The sequence below is a fragment of the Thalassophryne amazonica genome, chromosome 7, assembly GCF_902500255.1.
Source record: "Thalassophryne amazonica chromosome 7, fThaAma1.1, whole genome shotgun sequence".
In the NCBI taxonomy this organism is placed as follows: domain Eukaryota; kingdom Metazoa; phylum Chordata; class Actinopteri; order Batrachoidiformes; family Batrachoididae; genus Thalassophryne; species Thalassophryne amazonica.
In genome coordinates this window covers 94,996,483-95,021,326 of record NC_047109.1, presented here as the reverse complement: position 1 = coordinate 95,021,326, position 24,844 = coordinate 94,996,483, and the positions used below count along the sequence as shown (strand labels likewise).

Here is a 24,844-nt window from a genome sequence, read left to right as displayed (position 1 = left end):
CTCTAATAGTTAAAATTTGTTAGCAAAGAAAGTCATGAAGTCATTACTAGTAAAGTTAATGGAATACTCAGCTCAATAGAGCTCTGACTCTTTGTCAGCCTGGCTACAGTGCTGAAAAGAAACCTGGGGTTGTTCTTATTTTCTTCAATTAGTGATGAGTAGAAAGATGTCCTAGCTTACGGAGGGCTTTTTTATAGAGCAACAGACTCTTTTTCCAGGCTATGTGAAGATCTTCTAAATTAGTGAGACGCCATTTCCTCTCCAACTTACGGGTTATCTGCTTTAAGCTACGAGTTTGTGAGTTATACCACGGAGTCAGACACTTCTGATTTAAAGCTCTCTTTTTCAGAGGAGCTACAGCATCCAAAGTTGTCTTCAATGAGGATGTAAAACTATTGACGAGATACTCTATCTCCCTTACAGAGTTTAGGTAGCTACTCTGCACTGTGTTGGTATATGGCATTAGAGAACATAAAGAAGGAATCATATCCTTAAACCTAGTTACAGCGCTTTCTGAAAGACTTCTAGTGTAATGAAACTTATTCCCTACTGCTGGGTAGTCCATCAGAGTAAATGTAAATGTTATTAAGAAATGATCAGACAGAAGGGAGTTTTCAGGGAATACTGTTAAGTCTTCTATTTCCATACCATAAGTCAGAACAAGATCTAAGATATGATTAAAGTGGTGGGTGGACTCATTTACTTTTTGAGCAAAGCCAATAGAGTCTAATAATAGATTAAATGCAGTGTTGAGGCTGTCATTCTCAGCATCTGTGTGGATGTTAAATCGCCCACTATAATTATCTTATCTGAGCTAAGCACTAAGTCAGACAAAAGGTCTGAAAATTCACAGAGAAACTCACAGTAACGACCAGGTGGACGATAGATAATAACAAATAAAACTGGTTTTTGGGACTTCCAATTTGGATGGACAAGACTAAGAGACAAGCTTTCAAATGAATTAAAGCTCTGTCTGGGTTTTTGATTAATTAATAAGCTGGAATGGAAGATTGCTGCTAATCCTCCGCCCCGGCCCATGCTACGAGCATTCTGACAGTTAGTGTGACTCGGGGGTGTTGACTCATTTAAACTAACATATTCATCCTGCTGTAACCAGGTTTCTGTTAGGCAGAATAAATCAATATGTTGATCAATTATTATATCATTTACCAACAGGGACTTAGAAGAGAGAGACCTAATGTTTAATAGACCACATTTAACTGTTTTAGTCTGTGGTGCAGTTGAAGGTGCTATATTATTTTTTCTTTTTGAATTTTTATGCTTAATAGATTTTTGCTGGTTATTGGTGGTCTGGGAGCAGGCACCGTCTCTACGGGGATGGGGTAATGAGGGGATGGCAGGGGGAGAGAAGCTGCAGAGAGGTGTGTAAGACTACAACTCTGCTTCCTGGTCCCAACCCTGGATAGTCACGGTTTGGAGGATTTAAGAAAATTGGCCAGATTTCTACAACCCCTGGCAAAAATTATGGAATCACCGGCCTCAGAGGATGTTCATTCAGTTGTTTAATTTTGTAGAAAAAAAAGCAGATCACAGACATGACACAAAACTAAAGTCATTTCAAATGGCAACTTTCTGGCTTAAGAAACACTATAAGAAATCAAGAAAAAAAGATTGTGGCAGTCAGTAACGGTTACTTTTTTAGACCAAGCAGAGGAAAAAAATATGGAATCACTCAATTCTGAGGAAAAAATTATGGAATCACCCTGTAAATTTTCATCCCCAGAACTAACACCTGCATCATATCAGATCTGTTTGTTAGTCTGCATCTAAAAAGGAGTGAACACACCTTGGAGAACTGTTGCACCAAGTGGACTGACATGAATCATGGCTCCAACACGAGAGATGTCAATTGAAACAATGGAGAGGATTATCAAACTCTTAAAAGAGAGTAAATCATCACGCAATGTTGCAAAAGATGTTGGTTGTTCCCAGTCAGCTGTGTCTAAACTCTGGACCAAATACAAACAACATGGGAAGGTTGTTAAAGGCAAACATACTGGTAGACCAAGGAAGACATCAAAGCGTCAAGACAGAAAACTTAAAGCAATATGTCTCAAAAATCGAAAAATGTACAACAAAACAAATGAGGAACGAATGGGAGGAAACTGGAGTCACCGTCTGTGACCGAACTGTAAGAAACCGCCTAAAGGAAATGGGATTTACATACAGAAAGCTAAACGAAAGGCATCATTAACACCTAAACAGAAAAAAAACAAGGTTACAATGGGCTAAGGAAAAGCAATTGTGGACTGTGGATGACTGGATGAAAGTCATATTCAGTGATGAATCTCGAATCTGCATTGGGCAAGGTGATGATGCTGGAACTTTTGTTTGGTGCCTTTCCAATGAGATTATAAAGATGACTGCCTGAAGAGAACATGTAAATTTCCACAGTCATTGATGATATGGGGCTGCATGTCAGGTAAAGGCACTGGGGAGATGGCTGTTATTACATCATCAATAATGCACAAGTTTATGTTGATATTTTGGACAATTGAAAGGATGTTTGGGGATGATGAAATCATTTTTCAAGATGATAATGCATCTGCCATAGAGCAAAAACTGCAAAAACATTCCTTGCAAAAAGACACATAGGGTCAATGTCAATGAGCAGATCTGATTTGATGCAGGTGTTAATTTGGGGGATGAAAATTTACAGGGTGATTCCATAATTGTTTCCTCAGAATTGAGTGTTTCCATATTTTTTTCCTCTGCTTGGTCTAAAAAACTAACCGTTACTGACTGCCACAATCTTTTTTCTTGATTTCTTATAGTGTTTCTTAAAGCCAGAAAGTTGCCATTTGAAATGACTTTAGTTTTGTGTCATGTCTGTGATCTGCTTTTTTTCTACAAAATTAAACAACTGAATGAACATCCTCTGAGGCCGGTGATTCCATAATTTTTGCCAGGGGTTGTAGAAATGAGAGCTGCTCCATCCAAAGTGGGATGGATGCCGTCTCTCCTAACAAGACCAGGTTTTCCCCAGAAGCTTTGCCAATTATCTATGAAGCCCACCTCATTTTTTGGACACCACTCAGACAGCCAGCAATTCAAGGAGAACATGCGGCTAAACATGTCACTCCCGGTCCGATTGGGGAGGGGCCCAGAGAAAACTGTCCAATGTCCAATCATGTTTCCCCAGGTGGATTCCAATTAAGCTATAGACACATCAGAAGGATGATTAGTGGAAACAGGATGCGCCTGAGCTCAATTTTGAGCTTCATGGCAAAAGCTGCGAACACTTATGTACATGTGATTTCTTAGGGTTTTTATTTTTAATAAATTTGCAAAAATCTCCAAAAAGCTTTTTCATATTAGATTGTCATTATGGGGTATTGTGTGTAGAATTTCGAGGAAAAAAATGAATTAAATCTATTTTGGAATAAGGCTGTAACATAACCAAATGTGGAAAGTGAAGCACTGTGAATACTTTCTGGATGTACTGTTATCCTTGGTCTCAGTGCATAAAAGGCTGCAAAATTAGGTCCACTAAATCCGATGGGCAGCCAACTCATTTTTAAATAAAAGATTAATAACACATTTAGAAACTCCACACAATAATGTGGGCACGAAAGTCCACTGACCTCATGACAAATGCACTGAGCCACAAACAATCAAGATGTGGGATTCAGCACACAGTAAAGGCAGGTTATGTAATTTGAAATTTTCATTTCAAAGTAAAATTAAAGCAAAAAGAACTTCAAACCAAGATATTTCAGCATTTTTGTTGTTTTTCTGTCTTGTCAATCTCAGGACTTACTGTCTTCCTCTGTCTGGAAGGTCACCTCTCTGCCCTCTTTCTTTCCCTCTGGGTTGGACAGTGACAGACGGACAAGGATGCTGTGGTAAGGTGGCAGATCACGCAGTGTGAAGCGTGAGGCGTTGTGTTCCACTGCCAGGCACTCACGAACAGTGGTGTTGTGGCCTCCGCCGCCTCCCGCAGTGGTGTAGCGGTAGCATAGGGACACTGAGTAGGTGTGGCAGCGTGTCAGGTTAAATGCTAAATTCTCCCACTGTAGTGACAACTGTCTGGACTGGATATCTGTGGCTATGAGGCCCCGCAGTGCCCGCATGGGCTCTGTGAAGGAAGAAAAACTGAATTGAAAACCAACACAGTAAAGACAGCGAGTGATGCCTAGTTAATACCCCAAAGGCATGGTATTGCATTTTCAATAAATGAGAGCACCCGTAACTTCATTTTTGTGTGAAATAACCCAGAAATTGACAGCGTAGTGTCTCTTTGATATCCAAGGATGATCCTAGGACTTGTTCACTTCACTAACATGCCTCCACATTACCCCACAACAACATGGGAGGTCATAAATTTACAGCAAATGCAACACATCCACATCCCCTACAGCAGTGCAACCACTCATGCCAACTAAACTAATTAGTCCGACACGCTGTGGTTTACTACCAAACTCCCACCATGCCTCAGTGTCAATAAGCAAATTAACTGTCCAGCAGTCACAGTCCTTTACCCCAAGGCGTCATGCAAACAGAAAAATGCCAGTGATATGCAAGGACATTCACATCAGACGGACAGTTTTGCTGGTGGGTCACTGGGAAGGCCTGTCGCATATTTTTAGAAGGCAACAAGTTAATTCTTGTCATTGCCGGGTTAATACTGTCTTTCCTTGGACAAAAGAGGGGAAAAAACAACAGCTGTGTCAGTTTCATCCTCCTTAAATGTAATGGCAAGCTAAAAGACACAAAGCGCCTCTATACGCAGAGGCACAGACTGCACAGTGTTCAGGAGGGACGTCTAAACTGAAGACGGGCAGAGTTAAGCCAAGGACATCCTCTGCGCACCATCAATGAAGGCATTTATCAGTGCCCATTATTAACGCAATCAATGCCTTTTTGTCAAGCAATATGCCACATAACGTATTGTACTGCTTTCTTCTTTTAATAGGGCGTGTTGAGTAATGGGCCGGGGAGGCAGGGAACGACAGCAGAGATATGAGGTACAGGGAGGAATTGGTCAAGTTTGAGGTTGCTGGCCAAGGTCTTCATTCCCTCACAGACTCTCAGACTCAGAGGGATTCTCACTGCACCACAGATTAGTGCACAGAGCTTAAAGAAGGCGGCTAATGCATCACTGAGTAAGGTAAAATGTGCTAAGGCAAGAACTATCAAATAAAATGGATTTGACAGGTGTTGTGTTACTGCGCAAACAGAGAACACATTTGATGAATAAAAAACTTGCATTAGCTCACTTTATAAATCCTGTTTTTTTTCTATTTTTGTAATATCAGTGTGCATATTATTTAGTTTTATGTTCAGTTATCTTTGGTTAGAATTTTAGATTTAGTTAGCTTTTTGCTAGCACTATAGTCTGTTAGCTTTATACAGTGGTCCCTCGATTATCGCGGGAGTTACGTTCTAAAAATAACCCGCGATAAGCAAAATCCGCAAAATAGTCAGCGCTATTTTTTGCAATTATTATAGATGTTTTAAGGCTGTAAAACCCCTCACTACACACTTGATACACTTTTCTCAAACAGGCATTAACATTTTCTCACTTTTCTCTCTTGTGTAAACACTCTCTTTTTTCTTCTGTGCGAGAAGATTATAAACAGACACACACAGAACACAATGCGCGGCTCTCCCTTCACTCACTGCCTCCAGGGGTACGGATGCAGGACCCGCAAAGAATCCAAGTCCTCTCTCGGTGGCCACGGAGCTGTGCGGCTGCGGTCAACATCCATATCGAAACAGTGAACGTAGTCTCTGGACCTGTTGCCAGATTTGCCGCAGCTCCGCACAGCAGACAGGAGGGCGGTGTGAGTGGCCCGCTGCTGCATTTACCGAGCCCACAGAAAGCTCATCGGAGGCAGTGAGAGCAATCGCAGTGATGCCGACCGGTGCCGCGACCGGCCCGCCTGATAAGATGTAGAACACAATGCGCTGTTAAAAAAAAAAAAGCATACAAAATTGCACTAAAAAATCCGCGAAACTGTGAGGCCGTGAAAGGTGAACCATGTTATAGCGAGGGACCACTGTATTTACTTATCTTGGTGTTAGGCTAATCTGGAGTGCTCTCGCTCTCTCTCTCTCTCTCTCTGTCTCTCTCTCTGCCTCTGTGTTTCTCTCTCCGAGAATATGCAGCTGTGATGACTGCACATGACCAATGAGGAAATATGATGTTATTCTTTCAGACCACTGTAAACTCCGCTCAAATCCATCTTCCCCATATGTGTCCTTAAACAGGGAAAATCCTGCTGCTAAATGCAGCTCTCTATGTTGCCAGTAAACGTAACGTCATGTGTCCATCAGAGGCAAAAAGCCACAAGAGCAGATATGCTACTTCTCAGGTCCAATCAGCTGTGGATGCAGAAGGAAATAAAGAAAAACAAGTGAAAAAAAAAAAATCAAGGGAACAGCCGAAGGGACTTACTGTGTTACTGGTGAATAAATCAACTCAAATCAAAAGATGCACACTCTCAATCCGTTTCTAGACATCGCGGCTGGTCGAGCACGTGGGTGAGGGCTGTGCGCGGATCTCAGAGCCGAGGATAAAAGGATCATATCAGTGGCGGATTGTATCCTGGTCATTCTCGGGAGGAGAGGACAGTGGATCAGGCAGGGACATCATTCTGCAATTCGGTGAGTGTGCTGTCCACACTTTTGTTCTTGATTCCCCCCTCTGTGGAGTTGTGATCGGCTTTTTTATTTTATTTTATTAAATAAATTAAAATACAAACATACAGACATACATACATCTTCAACCGCTTATCTGGGAATGGGTCGCGGGGTTAAAATAAATAATACAATAACAAATAAATAAATAGTTTAAAAATGCTGGATGTGGATGTGTTTGTCTGTCTGTATGTGGCCCTGCTATAAACTGATGTGCTGTCCAGGGTGTATCCTGCCTCATGCCCTACGACTGCTGGGATGGGATATTGATGTATTGTGTTTTATTTTTGGCGCCATATGTCCTGAGATATTAAGTCATAAACATGAGGAAATTAGCTTGATTTCATCTGCCACTGATACACACTCAAAAATGTGTCTGTGAGAAATATGGACTATGGTGACATCATGTGAGACACCGCCCCCTCAGACCCATACACTGAAACAAATGGAAAAAAAAACTCAAAATAAGCTAAAAAAAAAAAAGAAGCTCAAAATCAGTGTTTTTTGTGGACTTTGACGGTGACTACATTGACGTTTATCAGGTGGACAGTTTTCCCATAGATAAAATTTTGAGGAGGAAAGTGGGAGCTTTCAGAAATGGTCTTCGAAAACACAGCTCTAACCACGGTTTCTATTCTTTCCGTTCAGGTAGCCAGCAGAACTTTAACAAAGTGTATTGCCTCTCTAGAAAGCGTGAAACCGGTGGTGTCTTTACTTTGTGCTGCCACGTCATACCATGCTAAACTAAGCTGCTACGTGTTGGACACTGACGAGTCTCGCTGAAGAAGCCACATCAGTGATCATGGTTGGTTGGAGAGAAAGTGATGACGGTGATCGATGGGGTCTGAGGGCATATTTTGGACAGTTCACTCGCCTGGCATGAATATTTAATTATTGCTGTTAACAGCTCTCCCTGCATCCCACAATCAAGTTTTATGTCTCTTTTTTTCAGGACAACCTGTGCTTTCATAATATATATGCTTTTGTTGTGTTTTATAAGAGTAATAAAGGTTTACAATCAGAAATAAGAAAGGAAAAAGTAAAGCGGAAATAATTTTCCACACACATTTATTCAAAACACACAGCAAACTATAATAAACAACTGTTTTGACACTTTATAAAGGTAATCTGAGGTCTTGTGTGAAAGACTGCGCAACAAAAAGGCTCAAACAATAAACACAAATGCACATTTTGAACAATACATACAAAATGGTCTATGCATTTTTTTTGTCTTAATCTCAAAGCAATTTCTGTCTGCTATTACACAAAGGTTACATCACAAACGTCTACTTCTACTATGTTTTGGAGTGTTCTGTGCTGCTCCTAAAGCAGCTTTCATTCACACTTTGGCCCACTTTGGCTCCTTACAGTCTGAGGAGTGGCCCTCCCCCTCGCTCCATTGACATGGTAAACAGTGCTTTACGCCGAGAAAGCAACACAGTTATCCAGTAACATTCACATGAAAACTAGTGCAGCAATTCTGATAGTTACACACTCTTTGTTTGAGCACGTGAGATTGTCATTAGAGGCTCTGCTCCATCTGCTTTCACTGATCGCTGTGCGTAATGGTGCAGGGCGCACTGGAGCCCAATAGTATGTACTCATTGGAGCACTCAGGGGACTATTCAAACGGGCCAACTAGTAACATATCACTCCTGAAAATGATCTTTGGCTTTTCACGTTAGGTAAATCTGCCCTACGATTGGATTTTGGAAAACTATGTGATGGTGAACCAATTCCGATTGGACACTCACACTGCGCACGTTATCACACAGCTTCTATGAGGAGTACAAAGATGGCCGATGGCTGGTTCGAAAGTCCGCGGAGTTAACTTTTCTGCAAAAAAAGTAAGTTTCTATCTCATATCATTAAAAAGTTACTTATAATTTAGTAAAGCTTGGTCTTAGCCATCGTATACGACGGCATCAGCCCCAGAGGGTTAACAGGAGAGCCGTGACGTGGACCAGCTTCCATCTGTGTGCGCACTGTGGACCGCCATGCTAATAACTACCGGGAGCCGGTGAGTCTAGTGGACAAATGACACAGCATGAGGATCAGCAGCGACATGGCGGGTTACAAAAAGCTGGAGACAAACATATACTGATCGCAAAATACAAGAATTCGTCTTGAAATACAAATTAAAGGTGTATTACTTTTGTACACGAAAAGCAACCCAGACTGACTGTGTGTACTGGTGTGAGCATGAAGTGGACTCCATCTGGACACAGGCAGAGTAACCTTCAGGCAGCTACAAGTTGGTTTGAGATGTGTCGTGCTGACTGGAATGTGATACGCTCTTTAAGTGCAGGTGGCTCTGTGAAATAGGTGTTCCATGACCAAGCTGTAGAACGGGGTTTAATTCCAGGTTTGGGCTTCAGGCTACCTGTCTGTGTCCATGGACAAGACACTTCATCTGCATCATTCCTGTCCATTCAGCTGTGGCAGTATCCCACAGTGGACTTGCATCACATGTCGTAGGAGTCATGGACTCTCAATCACTGTCCCAATGGACCTTAAGGTCTGTCAGGCTGCTGTTAGTACTCTTTTTTCACAACAATTAGATTGTGTTGTAGTTTGGTCAATAAAGCCCATTTCATCTCTGGGTGGTCTGCAAGTTCTCCCAGGTGGTCTTTCCTCATGAAAATAAGACATTCTGTTCATCTTCAAGCAGTGGTTAGTACCAGGACATATCTAGTCACTTTAAAAATATTCACACAATCTGACACCATATGGGGTGGAGTCACGTGATCTCAAGGTGTTGTTTTTACTGGGGTGTGGTAACTCCTCAATCTAATGTGTGTTACATGAACAAGATACCAGTAAACCTATCAAAAATTGAGACTATATATTTATTTATTTTGTAATCACAACTGTAAAATTTTTGATGTGTCTATTATATACTGAATATCTCTTACTCAGTAACATTTTAGTACTTTGGACTGCACCACATTTTTTAAAAAATAATGTAATTTTCAATCTGAAGCAGATGCTGAAAGTGTTTTACAGTTAGAATAACATTCACTCATTCACGCACAAGCACACACATCAATGTCAGGTTGCTGCCAAGGCACCCGACTTCACACTGTGAGTGGAACTATGACCCTCTGGTCACAAAGCCATTTCTCTATACTTTAGGCCAACCACTTCCCAATGTTTCTAATATTTCATGCAAGAAATGCAGCTAAATCCTGAACCTCACTCATCCTGACAGAGACAGTAAGTGGGCAGGCGTTTTAATCTCAAAATCGTGGACTGGATACCAGCAAAACACATCAATATTCCATTGTTCACAGTGGCCGTGGATTGTCTTAATGGTGCAATTGATAGTCTGCACAGTTTGGGAGCTAAATAGAGAGGCATTTATCTGCAGAGTTGATGAAAGCCCAGACAAAATGGTCACAGAGTGCTCATTGTGGGTATTCTGGAAGAGGACATTTGTGCCAACCTCTTCCCCTTTCCTTGTCTTATTTGTCTCAGTGCCATGGGCACCCATTTGTTGGCACCCTGTGGTGCTTAGCTGCAGCCGTCCTAGCATGGCCAAAAGCCCAGAGTGCCGTGTTGATCCTCTGAGATTGGAAGTCAGAGTGGATGTGACAGGTTCTGGTTTATTATCTCCCCTAAAATTGTGAGATGGAACAGAAGCAGTGAAAAGCAGAGCTGCCTCAGATTGCAGCTGTTGCAGAGGAGGGCATCTAAACTGACTGCACCTCAACACAACCAGATTTATACAGAGAATGCATACCTATACCCATGTGCAAGCAAAAAACAGAACCACACATAAATCTAAACACCCAAATGTGGGCATACAGGGAATACTGGCTCAGAATGGAAGACATGATGAATGACACGCCAAGAAAAGCAAAGCACTTGTGTTCCCAATGTTCCTAATTTTAGTCAGGCCCCAGTACTGGCTCTCTAGCAGTCCAAGAGGTAGGAGCTTTCCAGAAAGATCAGTGACCCAGCAGCAGGTGGAAAGCCATTAACATAGTTTGGGGAGTACTTGCAGTACAAATGCTTGCCTCTCTTCTGTGATTTACTTGAGGGGCGTCAAGCTGTTCTAATGCACCGTACTGGTAAGCACAGAAATGGCTCATCAAGCACACCTGGATGGCCATCAGAGCCAGGCAAAACCATGTTCACATTCACGGCCATTAGTTTTACAGCATCCGCACAAGTGTGACGCGGTGATGTACGGCAAAATCTGCTAGACGCGTTTTTTTTTTGGGGGGGGGGGGGGGTAGTCAGCATGACCATGAAAGAGTAAGAGTAACTGACAGCTGCAAGACAAAGCTTCTCCAGAGAAAATTCACTTCCCCCCAAATACAGAGAGGGTCCAAATAATCCTTCTGTTCACTGGATAATTTTCACCTCCTTCAAATCACCAAAACAACCTTCACCATCTATTTGCTCAAGCTGAAACCTAATCAGGACAACAGTAAAGGGAGTGATCAGGATTCAGTGACGGCGTACCCAGTCAGGCTTGTGTTGACCAGATGGTTTGGTACTTGGGTTGGTGGCACTCCAATGGCCAGCTGATAATAAGAAACACCTGGAGGAGGTGAGACACTACAGGCACAAGTAGCTTGATCTGAGGACAAAAAACATCCATTATAAGTGTTGGTCTAGCGGTTAAGGTGTTGGGCTTGAGACCAGAAGATCCTCGGTTCAAATCCCCACCTGACTGGAACACTAAATAACTGTAAAGCGCTTTGAGGGTCAGATGCAGATGGAAAAGCGGTATATAAATGCAGTCCATTTACCATTTATATAATTTATATCTATAATTTATATCTTATACCATGTAATAATTCAACTTTTTATTGCGCCCTTTCTTGCTGTTGCAGTTTTCCTTTTACTCTCAGTAAGAGTACTTTTACTTACTGCGTGTTTTACCTCCTCTGTCTCTTCAATCTCAGCGGCCTTGATTGTTGGTGACCTGCTTGATCTCTCTTTTCTCTTAACTCTTGGCCCTCAGGGCCTTTACAGGACATTTCCAGATATTTCAATAAACATAATGGACATTTCATAACTAGCATGTTGGAGGTAGCGCAATTATTATGTTAATTAATAGGCATAAACGTCAAACTATGTCGTTTTTAAAGGTCAAGGTGAGACCAACTTCAGTCTTCAAATACTGAATGTATTTTCATGCCTAAGTCCAAACTTATAGAGTTAGAGGCAGGTAGTACTAGGAGAAGCAGCTCTATATAGACCCTGCAGGTCTGCTCATCAATAGATTCCACAGTATGAAACAGATGAGAATCTATGACACCCTCTGGAGGGGATGCCAGTCCATGAAAGGATCCCTCCCCAGCCAAGGCTGGTACACATTTACACCTGGTTGGACTGAAACAATGCAGATGAAGTTTCTTGCCCAAGCATACAGACAGATCTGTATGCCCGGGTCTACATATTGGTAGCTCAAATCCTTATTCCACTGAGCGATTGGTAGTAGAACAAAAAAACATTCAAGAACACAGTAAAGTATGTTTGGATATTTGCTGATGCACTCAGTATCTCAGTTTGGGGTAAAGTTACATCCAAAATTTAAAAGTTAGTAGGAGATCAGTTACCCATGCCAAGATACTGTATGTTTTGATTCTATGTTGAAATCTTTTACTGATTTTGATATATCCTGGTGCTTCCAATATCGCTCTCAGTGACCTTCATCTCTCTGGAGGTAATCAGATGCAATGCAAAAATGCTATGTAGCAAACACACTCTGTATGAAAATTAGACAAAAATGGAAAACTGCATTGAGTGGCAAAATTTACTTAGGATGTACATCCTCTGACTTGAACTAACGTTGTATCTAAATGGCTTGTTTAACGGCTCAGCAAACACAGGAGTGTTACGGCTCCCACACATGGGGTGAACAAGCTAATGTCACAATGGTTGAAAAGCAAATACATCATTAAAGGCTGAGTTTAGGGACTTTCACAAAGACCACTAGCTGCAGCTGTGAAGGCAATTTCCACACAGTCTGAACCTCCTCTCACTTCATCGCCTTCACATTCACTCTTGCCATTTCTATAGTCACCCACTGAAAAACTACCCACTCCCACACCAGTATACATAGCCTTCCTCCACTCTTCCATCACTTGCTTTTTTTGTATTGCGAGGTTCTGTGTCTCCAGATTTGGTGGAGGTGGAGGGGTTACAGGAATGCTGTGAACTCAATCATGGCGCCTGATAAACGAGGGGTGTCTGGAGCTGTTGGGAGAGGAGAGTAGCATTAATATGTCATTGGAGAGAGGGCCACAGAGGCTCCAAAGGAGCAGGGCAGGAAGATATGTGACGGATGGTTGGTAGCAGTAACAGACCGCTGGGCAGACAAAAGAGTAATGACCATGAAAGACATAAAACTACAAACAGCCTGAGGGTAACACAAAGATTCCCATTGTGTGTACTCTCTGCGTAACCATAACTACTACATAGGTGCAGACTATTTGTCTGTGCATGTGCATTATCATGCTGATGGCTAAGCACAGGGTGTGGGCCTTGTGGTATCCCGATTTGGACTTCATTTACATCAATCATTAAGAAATACAAACAGTATGGTACTGTATGAAAAATCTGTCTGGAGTAGGCAGTTATCAAAAATTGAGTGAGCACCTTGGGAGCAGACTCGTGAGGGAAGCCACCAAGCCACCCATACTTAGGATGTATCACACCCCCACTGATTTTTAAAATCTTTGAAATGCAACTTGTCTTAGTCATAAGTCTATTCTACCATACAGAAAACTTAGTCTGTTTAAATTTTGTGTTAATTGAGCTATGCTTACCTACGCCACTGCCGCTTTGAAATTTTGCATTTTCATTTTATATGAAAAATTGATTTCTTAAGAACCAATCATCCTACAGACTTGCAAGTAGGCTCAAATTCTGCAGAAACCCCAAGTTTATATTCAACCTTAACAGTAACTATAGGCGTATTGGCCTTAGTTTTCGAGATATGTAGGAAAAAACATATTTTCATATAATACAAAATGCGAAATTTCAAAGCGGCGGTGGCATAGGTAAACATAGCTCAATTTTGACAAAAAAAATTAACAGAGTAGGTTTTCTGCATGGTAGAACAGATTTATGACTAAGACAGGTTGATTTCCAGAGGTCGGGGATTAGATGCACCCTACCATACAACTGTGAAGAAGTTATAGGCATCTAAAAAAAACTGTGCATAGTGCATGAAGTTTCACTATGTACAGTGATACAGCTTTGATTTGTCACATGTGGGGATGAAGATCAGACACTTTAACTGGCACCCAGTGTCTTTTTGACATCACAGGCAATGGATTTTGACAGTCTTTGACAGATTAGATGAAGTATGCAGCAGCATTAAACATGTAGGTATAATATGTGTCCATTACTTCATGATAATGCATGTGTGTCTGTGTTATCTGTGCACTCAAAATGATTTTTTTTTTTTACAAAACTGCCAGAGAAATTTCAGGGCATTTATTGCAGTTACCAAACATTTTTTATCTTTATCTTCTTCAGTCAACACCAAAGGAGCACGCTTTTATCAAGTTACTGTAGTGTGCCAGCTGTTATCTTTTCAATAACCATGAAACCAATGCTGCCATGCTGCTGGCAAAATCTCTGCTCTTCACAGCTCCAGAGTTCAGAGAATGCCAATGACAGCAATTGTTCATTTTCGTATTAGATAAGTATGCAGACTATTGACTTTGAATTTCTTTATCAGCTTCAGTCTGATGGAACTTTCAAAGATTACCATGAACGACACAGCTCCATTTACAAAAGCATCTCAAGTCTGGCTGTATGCATTTTTGTGTTTGCATCTGATGAAAATAATCTTTAACTGACTGGCTTCACTAAGTACAAGAAAGTCATTCATTAATTTAGCAAGAACACAGTGTACTTTAAATGAAAGCCATCAGAGGGCTGATGCGTACGCTGCACGCGTTATACACCACAGTATAAATGTACAAGTAAATACATATATGTCTAGTTATTTACTGGAATTATTTTGAGATCAAGGCCTAACACTTCCAAGTATAAATAAATAAATACAATTTAATCTATATATTAAAAACCAAGTTGCCTCTTTGTACGTGTATGCATACATGCGTGCGTTTGGCTTTGATCACATACAAACTGGGGAGAGCTGACATTTGCCGTTGCTAGAGGTATGCTTATGTATTTTGGGTCAAGCATGAACGCTGCGAATACAGAAAGTTGATAGGACTAATATTGTTGGAGAAATTAGGCATATTAGGTAACAACGGTGAACAATGGATGTTGAATTAAATTTTGGACTCACACACCATTCCAGCAGGGGGCAGTAAAGTCATCTATATATTAAAAGCCAAGTGTCCTAATTGTACGTGTATGCATGCATGCGTATAACATTGATCACGGACAAACTGGGGAGAGCTGACATTTGCCGTTTGGTATGCTTATGTATTTTGGGTCAAGCATGAATACCGCAAATACAGGAAACGATAGGACTAATATTCTTGGAGGAATTGGGGATATTAGGTAACAACGGTGAACAATGGATGTTGAGAATTAAATTTTGGGCTCACACGCCATTCCAGTAGGAGGCAGTAAGTCATCTATATATTAAAAGCCAAGTGGGCTATGTGTACATGCATGCATGCATGCATGCGTATAACATTGATCATGGACAAACTGGGGAGAGCTGACATTTGCCGTTTGGTATGCTTATGTATTTTGGGTCAAGGATGAACGCCACCAAAACGTAACGTTGATAGGTGTTATAAAAGTTAATGTTGTTAAAGCTTTGTTAAATATATTTACCATCATAAGTGTCTTGGTAATTGACTGAACAATGCCATGGAAGAGGAAAGAGCACAGATAAGATTGATGAGGCAAGACATATGAGACTGACTGTCTTATGCTATGTGTTGAGACGAGACATTCGTTAATCAGTGCATGAGGAACAAGAAGGAAAGGATTATTCGTCTTATGCTATGTGATGAGGCAAGACATTATTTCATCAGTGTATAATGAAGGACCAGCAATAGACTGTGATACTGACTGTCTTATACTATCAAATGAACCTTTCGCAAATGTGTTGCAACAAATGCTGCTCACACTGCCATGAAGACTGCCATAGATGGCAGTCTTCATGGCAGCAGTGTGAATACAACTGCTGCCACACATTCGCTAAAAGTGCTGAATCCACTTAACAAACCGAATCTTCAGTTTTCAAATTGCCCTTTTTTTTAGAAATGAAAAAAAAAAAAGACATATTTACAAATACAGATTTATTTGTAAAACCAGTGGTGGGCACAGTTCCACTAATCCGCTAACTGCTAATTGTCGAAGCTAATGTTTTCATTATCGGATTAGCTTTTCGGATAACTTTGAAAACCATCATCGGACCAATTATCTTCTGATAAATTTGGTCCGATAATTTTTAGATTGCTAACATGTTTTTGCAGGTGAAGTGAATAAAACTTTAACAGATAAAAACCTTTGTTAAGTCTGATATCAACGATTTTAATGCTTACCTGTTAAATGTATTATAGCAAATAAACAGCTCTATTCTTTATAAACAGGGGAGAGCTGGTTTCAGGAGAAACCGCTCTATCCTGTGGAGTGAGAGGAGAACTGGTCACAAGATATTTGCTCTTAAATTATGGTTAACATTTTAACCAAACTAATTTCGGACATGTTATTTAAATTAACGTCACTTCTGAAGGTTTATAAAGTGAAAATATCAGCTATATGTTTTAGTTTTAAAGTATTGCACTAATTTTGAAGGTTTTAGTGTGGACATGCTGTGTCCAGGTGCATTATGAGTAATCTCAGTACAGTCACGACAGGAGAAATGCATTTGAGACGCTCTCATCAGGCTCCACATGGACAACAGAATTAAACTCTTTGTATATTGTGCCTAAAACTCTCGTGAATATATTCTCCGGGTATATAGACAATGTTATTGTGTTTGTTTTATTTAAAAATGCCAGAAGAAGCTCAGGTTGCTTCTCCATTATTTTCAATTGGAATCACTAGTGTGCAAGTTGCAGCGCTTCCTGTTTGAGCTATGGTCTCTACTGCCATCTACTGGCCAGTAGTATTCATGGCAGTATTCGCCCTAAGTATTGAGATATCCCATAATCCTAATGTTCATTTACAATTGTCGTTGTGGACTCTGTTGTTTAAACCACAACAACTCTCTTGCACACAAAAAACAAAACAACAAAAAAACAAAAAACAAAAAAAACTGGTACGCAAAGGATTATGGGGAAGGGTCTGAGCGTCTGGGCGCCAGTAGATGGCAGTGTTCTATGCATTTTGACCCCGGTTATATCAGACGGTTGTTACAACTTGATTTTGGCTTTTACAAATGGCTTTTTTTTTTTACATATGAATAAAATGGCATCCATCCATCCATTTTCTTCCGCTTTATCCGGAGTGGGGTCGCGGGGGCAGCCGCTCAAGCAAAGCCGCCCAGACCTCCCGATCCACACACACCTCCTCCAGCTCCTCCGGGGAACCCCAAGGCGTTCCCAAGCCAGCCGAGAGATGTAGTCCCTCCAGCATGTCCTGGGTCTTCCCTGGGGCCTCCTCCCAATGGGACGTGCCCGGAACACCTCTCCAGTGAGGAGTCCAGGGGGCATCCGGGAAAAGATGCCCGAGCCACCTCAACTGACTCCTTTCGACGTGGAGGAGCAGCAGCTCAACTCCGAGCTCCTCCCGAGTGACTGAGCTCGAGAGGAGCTCGGTCATTTTATTGGCATATTAAATATGCCAATAAAATGGCATATTTTACAAAAGCACATTTATATGTAAATACCATCACACACGTAACCTCACATTAACATGTTGGTTTTTACATAGAATGAATGAGTCAACGAATCAGTGTTAGTGGAGGCTCATTTACCCATAATCCCTTTGGCATCTGTCTGTGTTTGTTACAAAACTTCAGAATTAATGCATTATTTAAAATTAAAAGATATGTGTTATATTTCAACTTTGTACAAATGACAGAATTGACATTAATGGAGTTATTCCATCCGGATTCATTTAATTTTAAATCAAAACCATAATTCAAAACTGCTTTATTTTCCAAGATCTCTGCCTCATGGGGGCATTGCTATAACCTGTTAAGGAATGATGGTTTGTTTTGTGTGTGTAGAGTTGAGCTTAGCTCCTTTCACCTGCCTTATTTTATTATTTTACATTAGTTATCCAATATTTGCTCGTTATCTGTTTAGAAGTCTCAACATGTTGTGTGGGCCGCCAGAAGAGGAGGTACTGCTGGCCCATCACCAGAGGGCGCCCTGCCTGAAGTGCGGGCTTCAGGCACGAGAGGGCGCTGCCGCCCCACAAGAGCGGCCGGGGTGACAGCTGTCACTCATCGGCTATGACAGCTGTCACCAATCATCTGCTCCTCAACCCTAATAAAAGCAGGACGACACCTCCACCACGTCGCCGAGATATCGTTCTACCAAGGAGGTAAATTCTCAGCCGTGATTGTGCCTACGCACGTGCTAGCTGTTCTGGTTTTTGTGATCTTTTGCAGGAGATTCAACTCGCTATTTCCAGCGGGAGGCTGGGGGTTCGTGGATTGACGAGCAGTGAATAGTTTTCACTCCTCACTCCGAACCACATAAAAATAGGAGATTGATTCTGCACTGTGTTCTGGTGTTAAGGTGGAGGTGTTTTTCCCACCTGACTATTAAAAGAAGAACTTGCTGACTGTTTTTGCTCTTCGCCAGCAGTACCAGATCCGACACGCGGAGACAGTGGCCACCTGGGGGACTTGGAACTCGGCGGCTCCAGTATTCTCCTGGTTCGGTGGCGGAGGAAATCGTGTGGTTCCGGATCTTCTCCAGATGGACGTCTCCTATCGTCGAGCCTGCCCACACGACACCTTGATTGATTGACTTTGTATTCATTCTATAATCTGCTGTGTGTAGTTGTGGCATTCACAACAGTAAAGTGTTCATATTTGACTTCTTCTATTGTCCGTTCATTTGCGCCCCCTGTTGTGGGTCCGTGTCACTACACTTTCACAACACAGTTAAGTTTCATTTCCATTATGCACTTGCAAGCTTCAGATATTGTCTTTTATAAAAAAAACACTTGTTGGCTTAGTTTGGGGTCTCTCACAAGATGGAGCCCCTGTGTGGGACACATCTCTGGGGACCCAGGCCTGTTTTTCACAGTGACTTTGAAGTAATATAAAATTGAGAAATAGTTCAAATTTGTATTTTGTGCGGGACACCATTACAATAAGAACTGGGTTGGACTAACACCATGGTGATGTTTATGTGGCACTCTCTACTTTTAAGATTAGGCTTAAAACTTTCCTTTTTGCTAAAGCTTATAGTTAGGGCTGGATCGGGTGACCCTGAACCATCCCTTAGTTATGCTGCTATAGATGTAGATTGCTGGGGGGTTCCCATGATGCACTGTTTCTTTCTCTTTTTGCTCTGTATGCACCACTCTGCATTTAATCATTAGTGATCGATCTCTGCTCCCCTCCACAGCATGTCTTTTTCCTGGTTCTCTCCCTCAGCCCCAACCAGTCCCAGCAGAAGACTGCCCCTCCCTGAGCCTGGTTCTGCTGGAGGTTTCTTCCTGTTAAAAGGGAGTTTTTCCTTCCAACTGTAGCCAAGTGCTTGCTCACAGGGGGTTGTTTTGACCGTTGGGGTTTTACATAATTATTGTATGGCCTTGCCTTACAATATAAAGCGCCTTGGGGCAACTGTTTGTTGTGATTTGGCGCTATATAAAAAAAAATTGATTGATTGATTGATTGGCACTGCGAAATTATGAAAGAGTGACAGAAAATGTGCAGATGCAACCAAGAGATGATCCTGCCAACTATGATGATGATTTGAGGTGTACGATATTGGTCCTATTGTTTGATCGTTGCGATTAAAATGTGATGAGTGTACAGAAAATCTCCATGAAATTGTACAATTCCAATGTAGGAAATTATAACGGTTCAACAGGAGGGAAATGTTATCCAATATAATTGTCTTAGTAATTGATTGATCAATGCCATAGAAGAGAAAAGAGCACAGATAAGATTGATGAGGCGAGACATTCGTTAATCAGTGCATGATGAACAAGAAGGAAAGGACTATTCGTCTGATTGTCTTATGCTATGTGATGAGGCAAGACATTATTTCATCAGTGTATAATGAACGACCAGCAATAGATTTTGAGACTGACTGTCTTATACTATCAAATGATTCATTGAATGGACTTTGGAACACCTTGGAACTGTATATAAGTGGTGTGAAAACTGAATGTACTTGTATTTGTCTTCAGACCTACACTCTGTATGACATCTACCTTTAAAGCTTTAAATAACAAAAGGTCTTAGAATCTGAAACCTGTTTCCTCTAGTGTCTCATTTGTTGTCTGTGTCAAAGATTTTAGTTAAATTTTCCTAACAATAGGACAAATATTTTTGGAGAAATTAGGGATATAGGCAACAACAGCGAACAATGGATGTTGATAATTACATTCTGGACTGACACGCCATTCCAGCACGGGGCAGTAAATTATCTGTACATTAAAAGTGAAGTGGCCTCTGTGTACGTGTATGCGTGTGTGCATGCACGTTTACCTTCGAACATGGAGAAACTGGGGAGAGCTCACATTTTGCCGTTTGGTATGCTTATGTATTTCGGACCAAGGATGAATGCCACCAAACCAGAACATTGGACAAATATTGGTGGAAAACTGGCCAAATATTTTTGGCGAAATTATCAATATTTCTTAACAACAATGGACATTGATAATTACATTCTGCTCTCACACAAATCTTGCATAATTTATTACCACCCTTGAAAAATATCAGTGACCTGTTTTATAAACACTACCCAACCTAAAGCCCATGGATCCCCACAGGCAATGCAATGCTTTAATTAGAAAAATGAAGAATTTCTTGGTTATGCCAAGTTAACATCCCGAAAATTCTGCAATAAAAAAATAAATTCTGACTGTCAAACAAAAGTGAGTTAAACTATAAGATCCTAGTTGTAGTCATAGTCAGATGTTTACATACACACACTGGTGACATGAATGTCATATTAATATTGGGCTTTCACAGCATTCATCTTTAATATAACATGTTTCAAGAATTTGGTGCACAAGTTTGAATTAAGTTTTTGTTTTATGAAATCATTCCAAGGTCAAAATCCTACACAATGGGTCAAAAATATAAATATGCCTTCATAGAATTTTCACGCCTGTCGGTTGCGTCATTCGCCTGTGAGCAGGCTTTGAGTGAGCACTGGTCCTCCCCCCTCATCAGATTTAAATTGTGAGGAACATGTCTGAATGGCTGGAGCAGCGCTGCATCAAATTTTTCCAGAAACTGTGAGAGACAGCCAGGTGGACACCATTCGGAAAATTCAGATGGCTTTCAGGGACGATTTTATGGGCATCACACAGATTAAGGAGTGTTACAGTCGGTTTAAAGACGGCGCACAATGGCGGAGGGTGCGCCCCGCTCTGAGCGGCGATCGACAGGCTGAAACGACCAGATCATTTCCAAACTGAATGCTGTGTTGATCCGGGACGTCATCTGACTACCAGAGAAATGGCATGGCTTTTCCGACACATTCCACTGTTAAAGGAGATTTTGTCATGAAAACAGGAGTGGAGGAATTCGCCACGGAGCCGCTAATGGCGCAGAATGAAAGCACCTCTGTGTTGGTCTCACAGGACATGTGACATGCCCAGATCTTAGACAATTTCTCGGATACTCACTCGACTGAAAAGCCACCCAAAGCCGTCTGAATCTTCCGAATGGTGGAAGAGCTGGGCATGTCCCGTGAGACTTCCAACACGGAGGTGCTTTTTGTTCTGCGCCATTACGTGGCTCCGTCCTGACGTGCGAATTCCGCCGCACGTCTTTCATTACAAAATCTCCTGTAACAGTGTAATGTGCCAAAAATGTGCTATGTCCACCTCTCTTGACATTTCTCTGGTAGTCAGACGACGTCCCGGATCAACACAGCCTTCACTTTGGAAATGATCTGGTCGTTTCAGCCTGTCGATGGCCGCTCGAAGCACGGCGCACCCTCTGCCATTGTGGGCTGTCTTTAATCCAGTCGTAATGCTCCTTAATCTGTGTGATGCCCATAAGATCTTCACCGAAAGCCATCTAAATTTTCCGAATGGTTTCCACCTGGCTGTCTCTCACAGTTTCTGAAAAAATTTTGATGCAGCAAAGCGGCAGTTGCTCAGCCATTTTCCTGACAATAAAAATCAGCCGAGGGGGCTGGACCACTCCTCCCACAAAGCGTGCTCACAGGCGAATGATGCAACCGACAGGCGTGAAAAAACTCACGCATGCGCATGAAGGTTCAAGCTTGGCTGATGCAATCACACGTGATTCAAATCCTATGGTTTCTGCAAAAAATAAAAAGGTCGGATACTTTTCTAAAAGACCTCGTATATCTTTTAATGTTGAATAATGCAGTAATTCTGAAGTTTTGTAACAAACACAGACAGATCGCAAAGGATTCTGGGTAAAATGTGCCTCCGCTAACAATGATTGGTTTACTCATTCATTCTATGTAAACCAACATGTTAATGTGAGGTGTGTCGTGTGTTGGCATTTACAGATAAATGTGCTTTTGTAAAATATGACTTTTTTATTTGCAAAAAAAGGCATTTTCAAAAAAAAAAAAAAGCCAAGTTGTAATTAGATAACCGCCTCATATAACCGGTGTCAAAAATAAACAGAACACTGCCATGATCTACTGGTGCCAGACGTTAACTGGGTTTACACTGTGCGAGTTTTGGCCCTTTTTCAGCTGATTTTTCATTCGTGGAAGAATTTTTTGGATCACACAGAGTTTCACGTTAATCGCGCATCCTGCATCATTTAGTATACATGAAGTAACGAGCTGCGTTTAACATCTCACGACCACCTCCTGATTGGCAGATGAAAATCAAACCTGTTTGATATTCTGGTCAGCCGTCGTGAGGGTATCCTGCTGCTGAAGCGCTACAAGCATCCAACCTCTCCCACTGTGCCTGTGCAAACACAGCAGACCTGTCTTGTAATTATTTTTTTTTTAAACTTTGATGTCTCCCATCGAAAGTTTTTGTAAAAAAAAAAAAAAAAAATGTAAATTAATTCTGAAAAAAAAAATGCTTCTGTTGATGTTTTGCTTTTGGAAACATGAGTCCGACGTGTGGTTTTTGAACGTCGGACTTGTGTGAGAACATAAATTGGGCGCTCTGAACTTTTACACCGTGCGGTTCTGTCGTACAGTTTGAACTGGAACCGAGTACAGTGATTGAAAATATCAGCCCAGCTTCAGGGCGAATACTGCCATGAACATTACTGGCCAGTAGATGGCAGTAGAGACTGTGAAAACTTTCCAAAACAAAATTCCAGATAATCTGTGTCTGCTACATTTAAGATGCGTGGAATTTAATAAACACAAACACAATAACGTCTATAAACCAAGAGAATATATTCACAAGAGTTTTAGGCACTAGAGTTTAATGCTGTTGTCCGTGGAGCCTGATCAGAGTGTCTGAAATGCATTTCTCCTGTCGTGAACATACTGAGATTACCCTATCCTACCAATAATGCACTTGGCACTGTTGGGAAGGTGTCGTGACACGGACCCACAACAGGGGGCGTTAATGAATGGACAATGGATAAGCCAAAAAGTAACAATTTAATGTTGTGAAGCGCACAACGAAGTACAGACAATAACAATAGTGCGGAATATCAATCATACACAAGGTGGCGTGTGGCAGGCTCGAAGATAGAAGACGTCTGGTGATAGAAGAGCCGGAACCCACACAGCTTCCACCACCAACGGATCTGAAGAACACCGGAGCCGCCAAGCCCTGCGCCCCAGGTGGCCACTGTCTTCAGCAGTCAGACCCGGTACTGCTGGCAGAGAACAGAAACAGTTTGATGAGTGTGAGTACACACACTCAGTAATCCCACAGTCTGTGTTCAGTTAGGAGGGAGCACCTCCACCTCCAATCACACACTCGTGCAGCTCCTGTCTAATCACTCATCTGGTTGGGGTGTGAAGCGAAGCCGTCGCTGATCACACCAAACGCCAATCCCACAGATAAGGCAATCACCACAGGAAAACGGCTGCAAAGAAGTAAAGACTATTAGTCATGTTTTCGGTTTAGCAGAGAAAATTACCTGTATGGTAGATGATTTCTCGGCGAGGAGGTGGAGTTGCAGTCCGGCCTTTATGGTGATGGTGATGGGTTGAATGAGTGACAGCTGGTGCTGATGAAGAGCGACAGCTGTCACTCCCAGTGGCTCCGGCGCCCTCTCGTGCTTGAAGCCCGCACTCCAAGCAGGGCGCCATCTGGTGGTGGTGGGCCAGCAGTACCTCCTCTTCAGTGGCCCACACAACAGGCACAGCATATCCACAATAAAACCTTGAACATTGGTGCATTACTTTAAAACTAAAAAATATATCTGATATTTTTACTTTATAAAACTTCAGATGTGACGTTAATTTAAATAACTTGTCCAAAATTAGTTTGGTTAAAATTTGAACCATAAGTTAAAAATGTATACCTCTGGATGACTTGGGTGATATTGCCCACATATCAGTATGGGGTGAAAAGAAATGATTTTTTTTATGACCAGTTCTCCTTTTACTCCAGAGGATAGAGCTGTTTCTTCTAGAAGCAGCTTTCCTCTGTTTGCAGAGGGTAGAACAACACATCTGCTATGAAACATTTAACAGGTAGGTGCTCAACTGATTTTAAATTTTATAAATGTTTGTAGCTGTTCAGCTTTGTTTGCCACATTAACGGTCTAAAAATTATCAGACAAAAATTTATCGGAATATAATTAGTCTGATAATGGTTTTTAAAGTTATCTGAACATATAATCCGATAATGAAAACATTATCTTCGATAATTATTGGTTATCGGATTATCGGAACGATGGAGTTCTGATACTCCGATAACCAATAATTATCGAAGTTCATTATTTTTATGGACAGAATTTGTAGGCGCAGCCAGGGTGTAGAGGGGGTCTGGTTTGGGAACCACAGAATCTCGTCTCTGCTGTTTGCGGATGATGTGGTTCTTTTGGCTTCGTCAAATCAGGACCTTCAGCGTGCACTGGGGCGGTTTGCAGCCGAGTGTGAAGCGACCGGGATGAAAATCAGCACCTCCAAATCCGAGGCCATGGTTCTCGACCGAAAAAAGGTGCTTT

The 24,844-nt window shown here is 41.6% G+C and overlaps 1 protein-coding gene across 2 annotated transcripts in view; it reads right to left on the bottom strand.

The window, feature by feature from the left end:
• ptprub (protein tyrosine phosphatase receptor type Ub) overlaps nucleotides 1–24,844 on the bottom strand; it is a 700,336-nt gene that overhangs the window by 225,164 nt on the left and 450,328 nt on the right. For both annotated transcript variants that reach the window (XM_034175133.1, XM_034175134.1), the window contains exon 8: nucleotides 3,782–4,099. In XM_034175133.1, coding sequence (XP_034031024.1) covers nucleotides 3,782–4,099 — 318 coding nt within the window. The remainder of the gene's footprint in view (nucleotides 1–3,781; nucleotides 4,100–24,844) is intronic.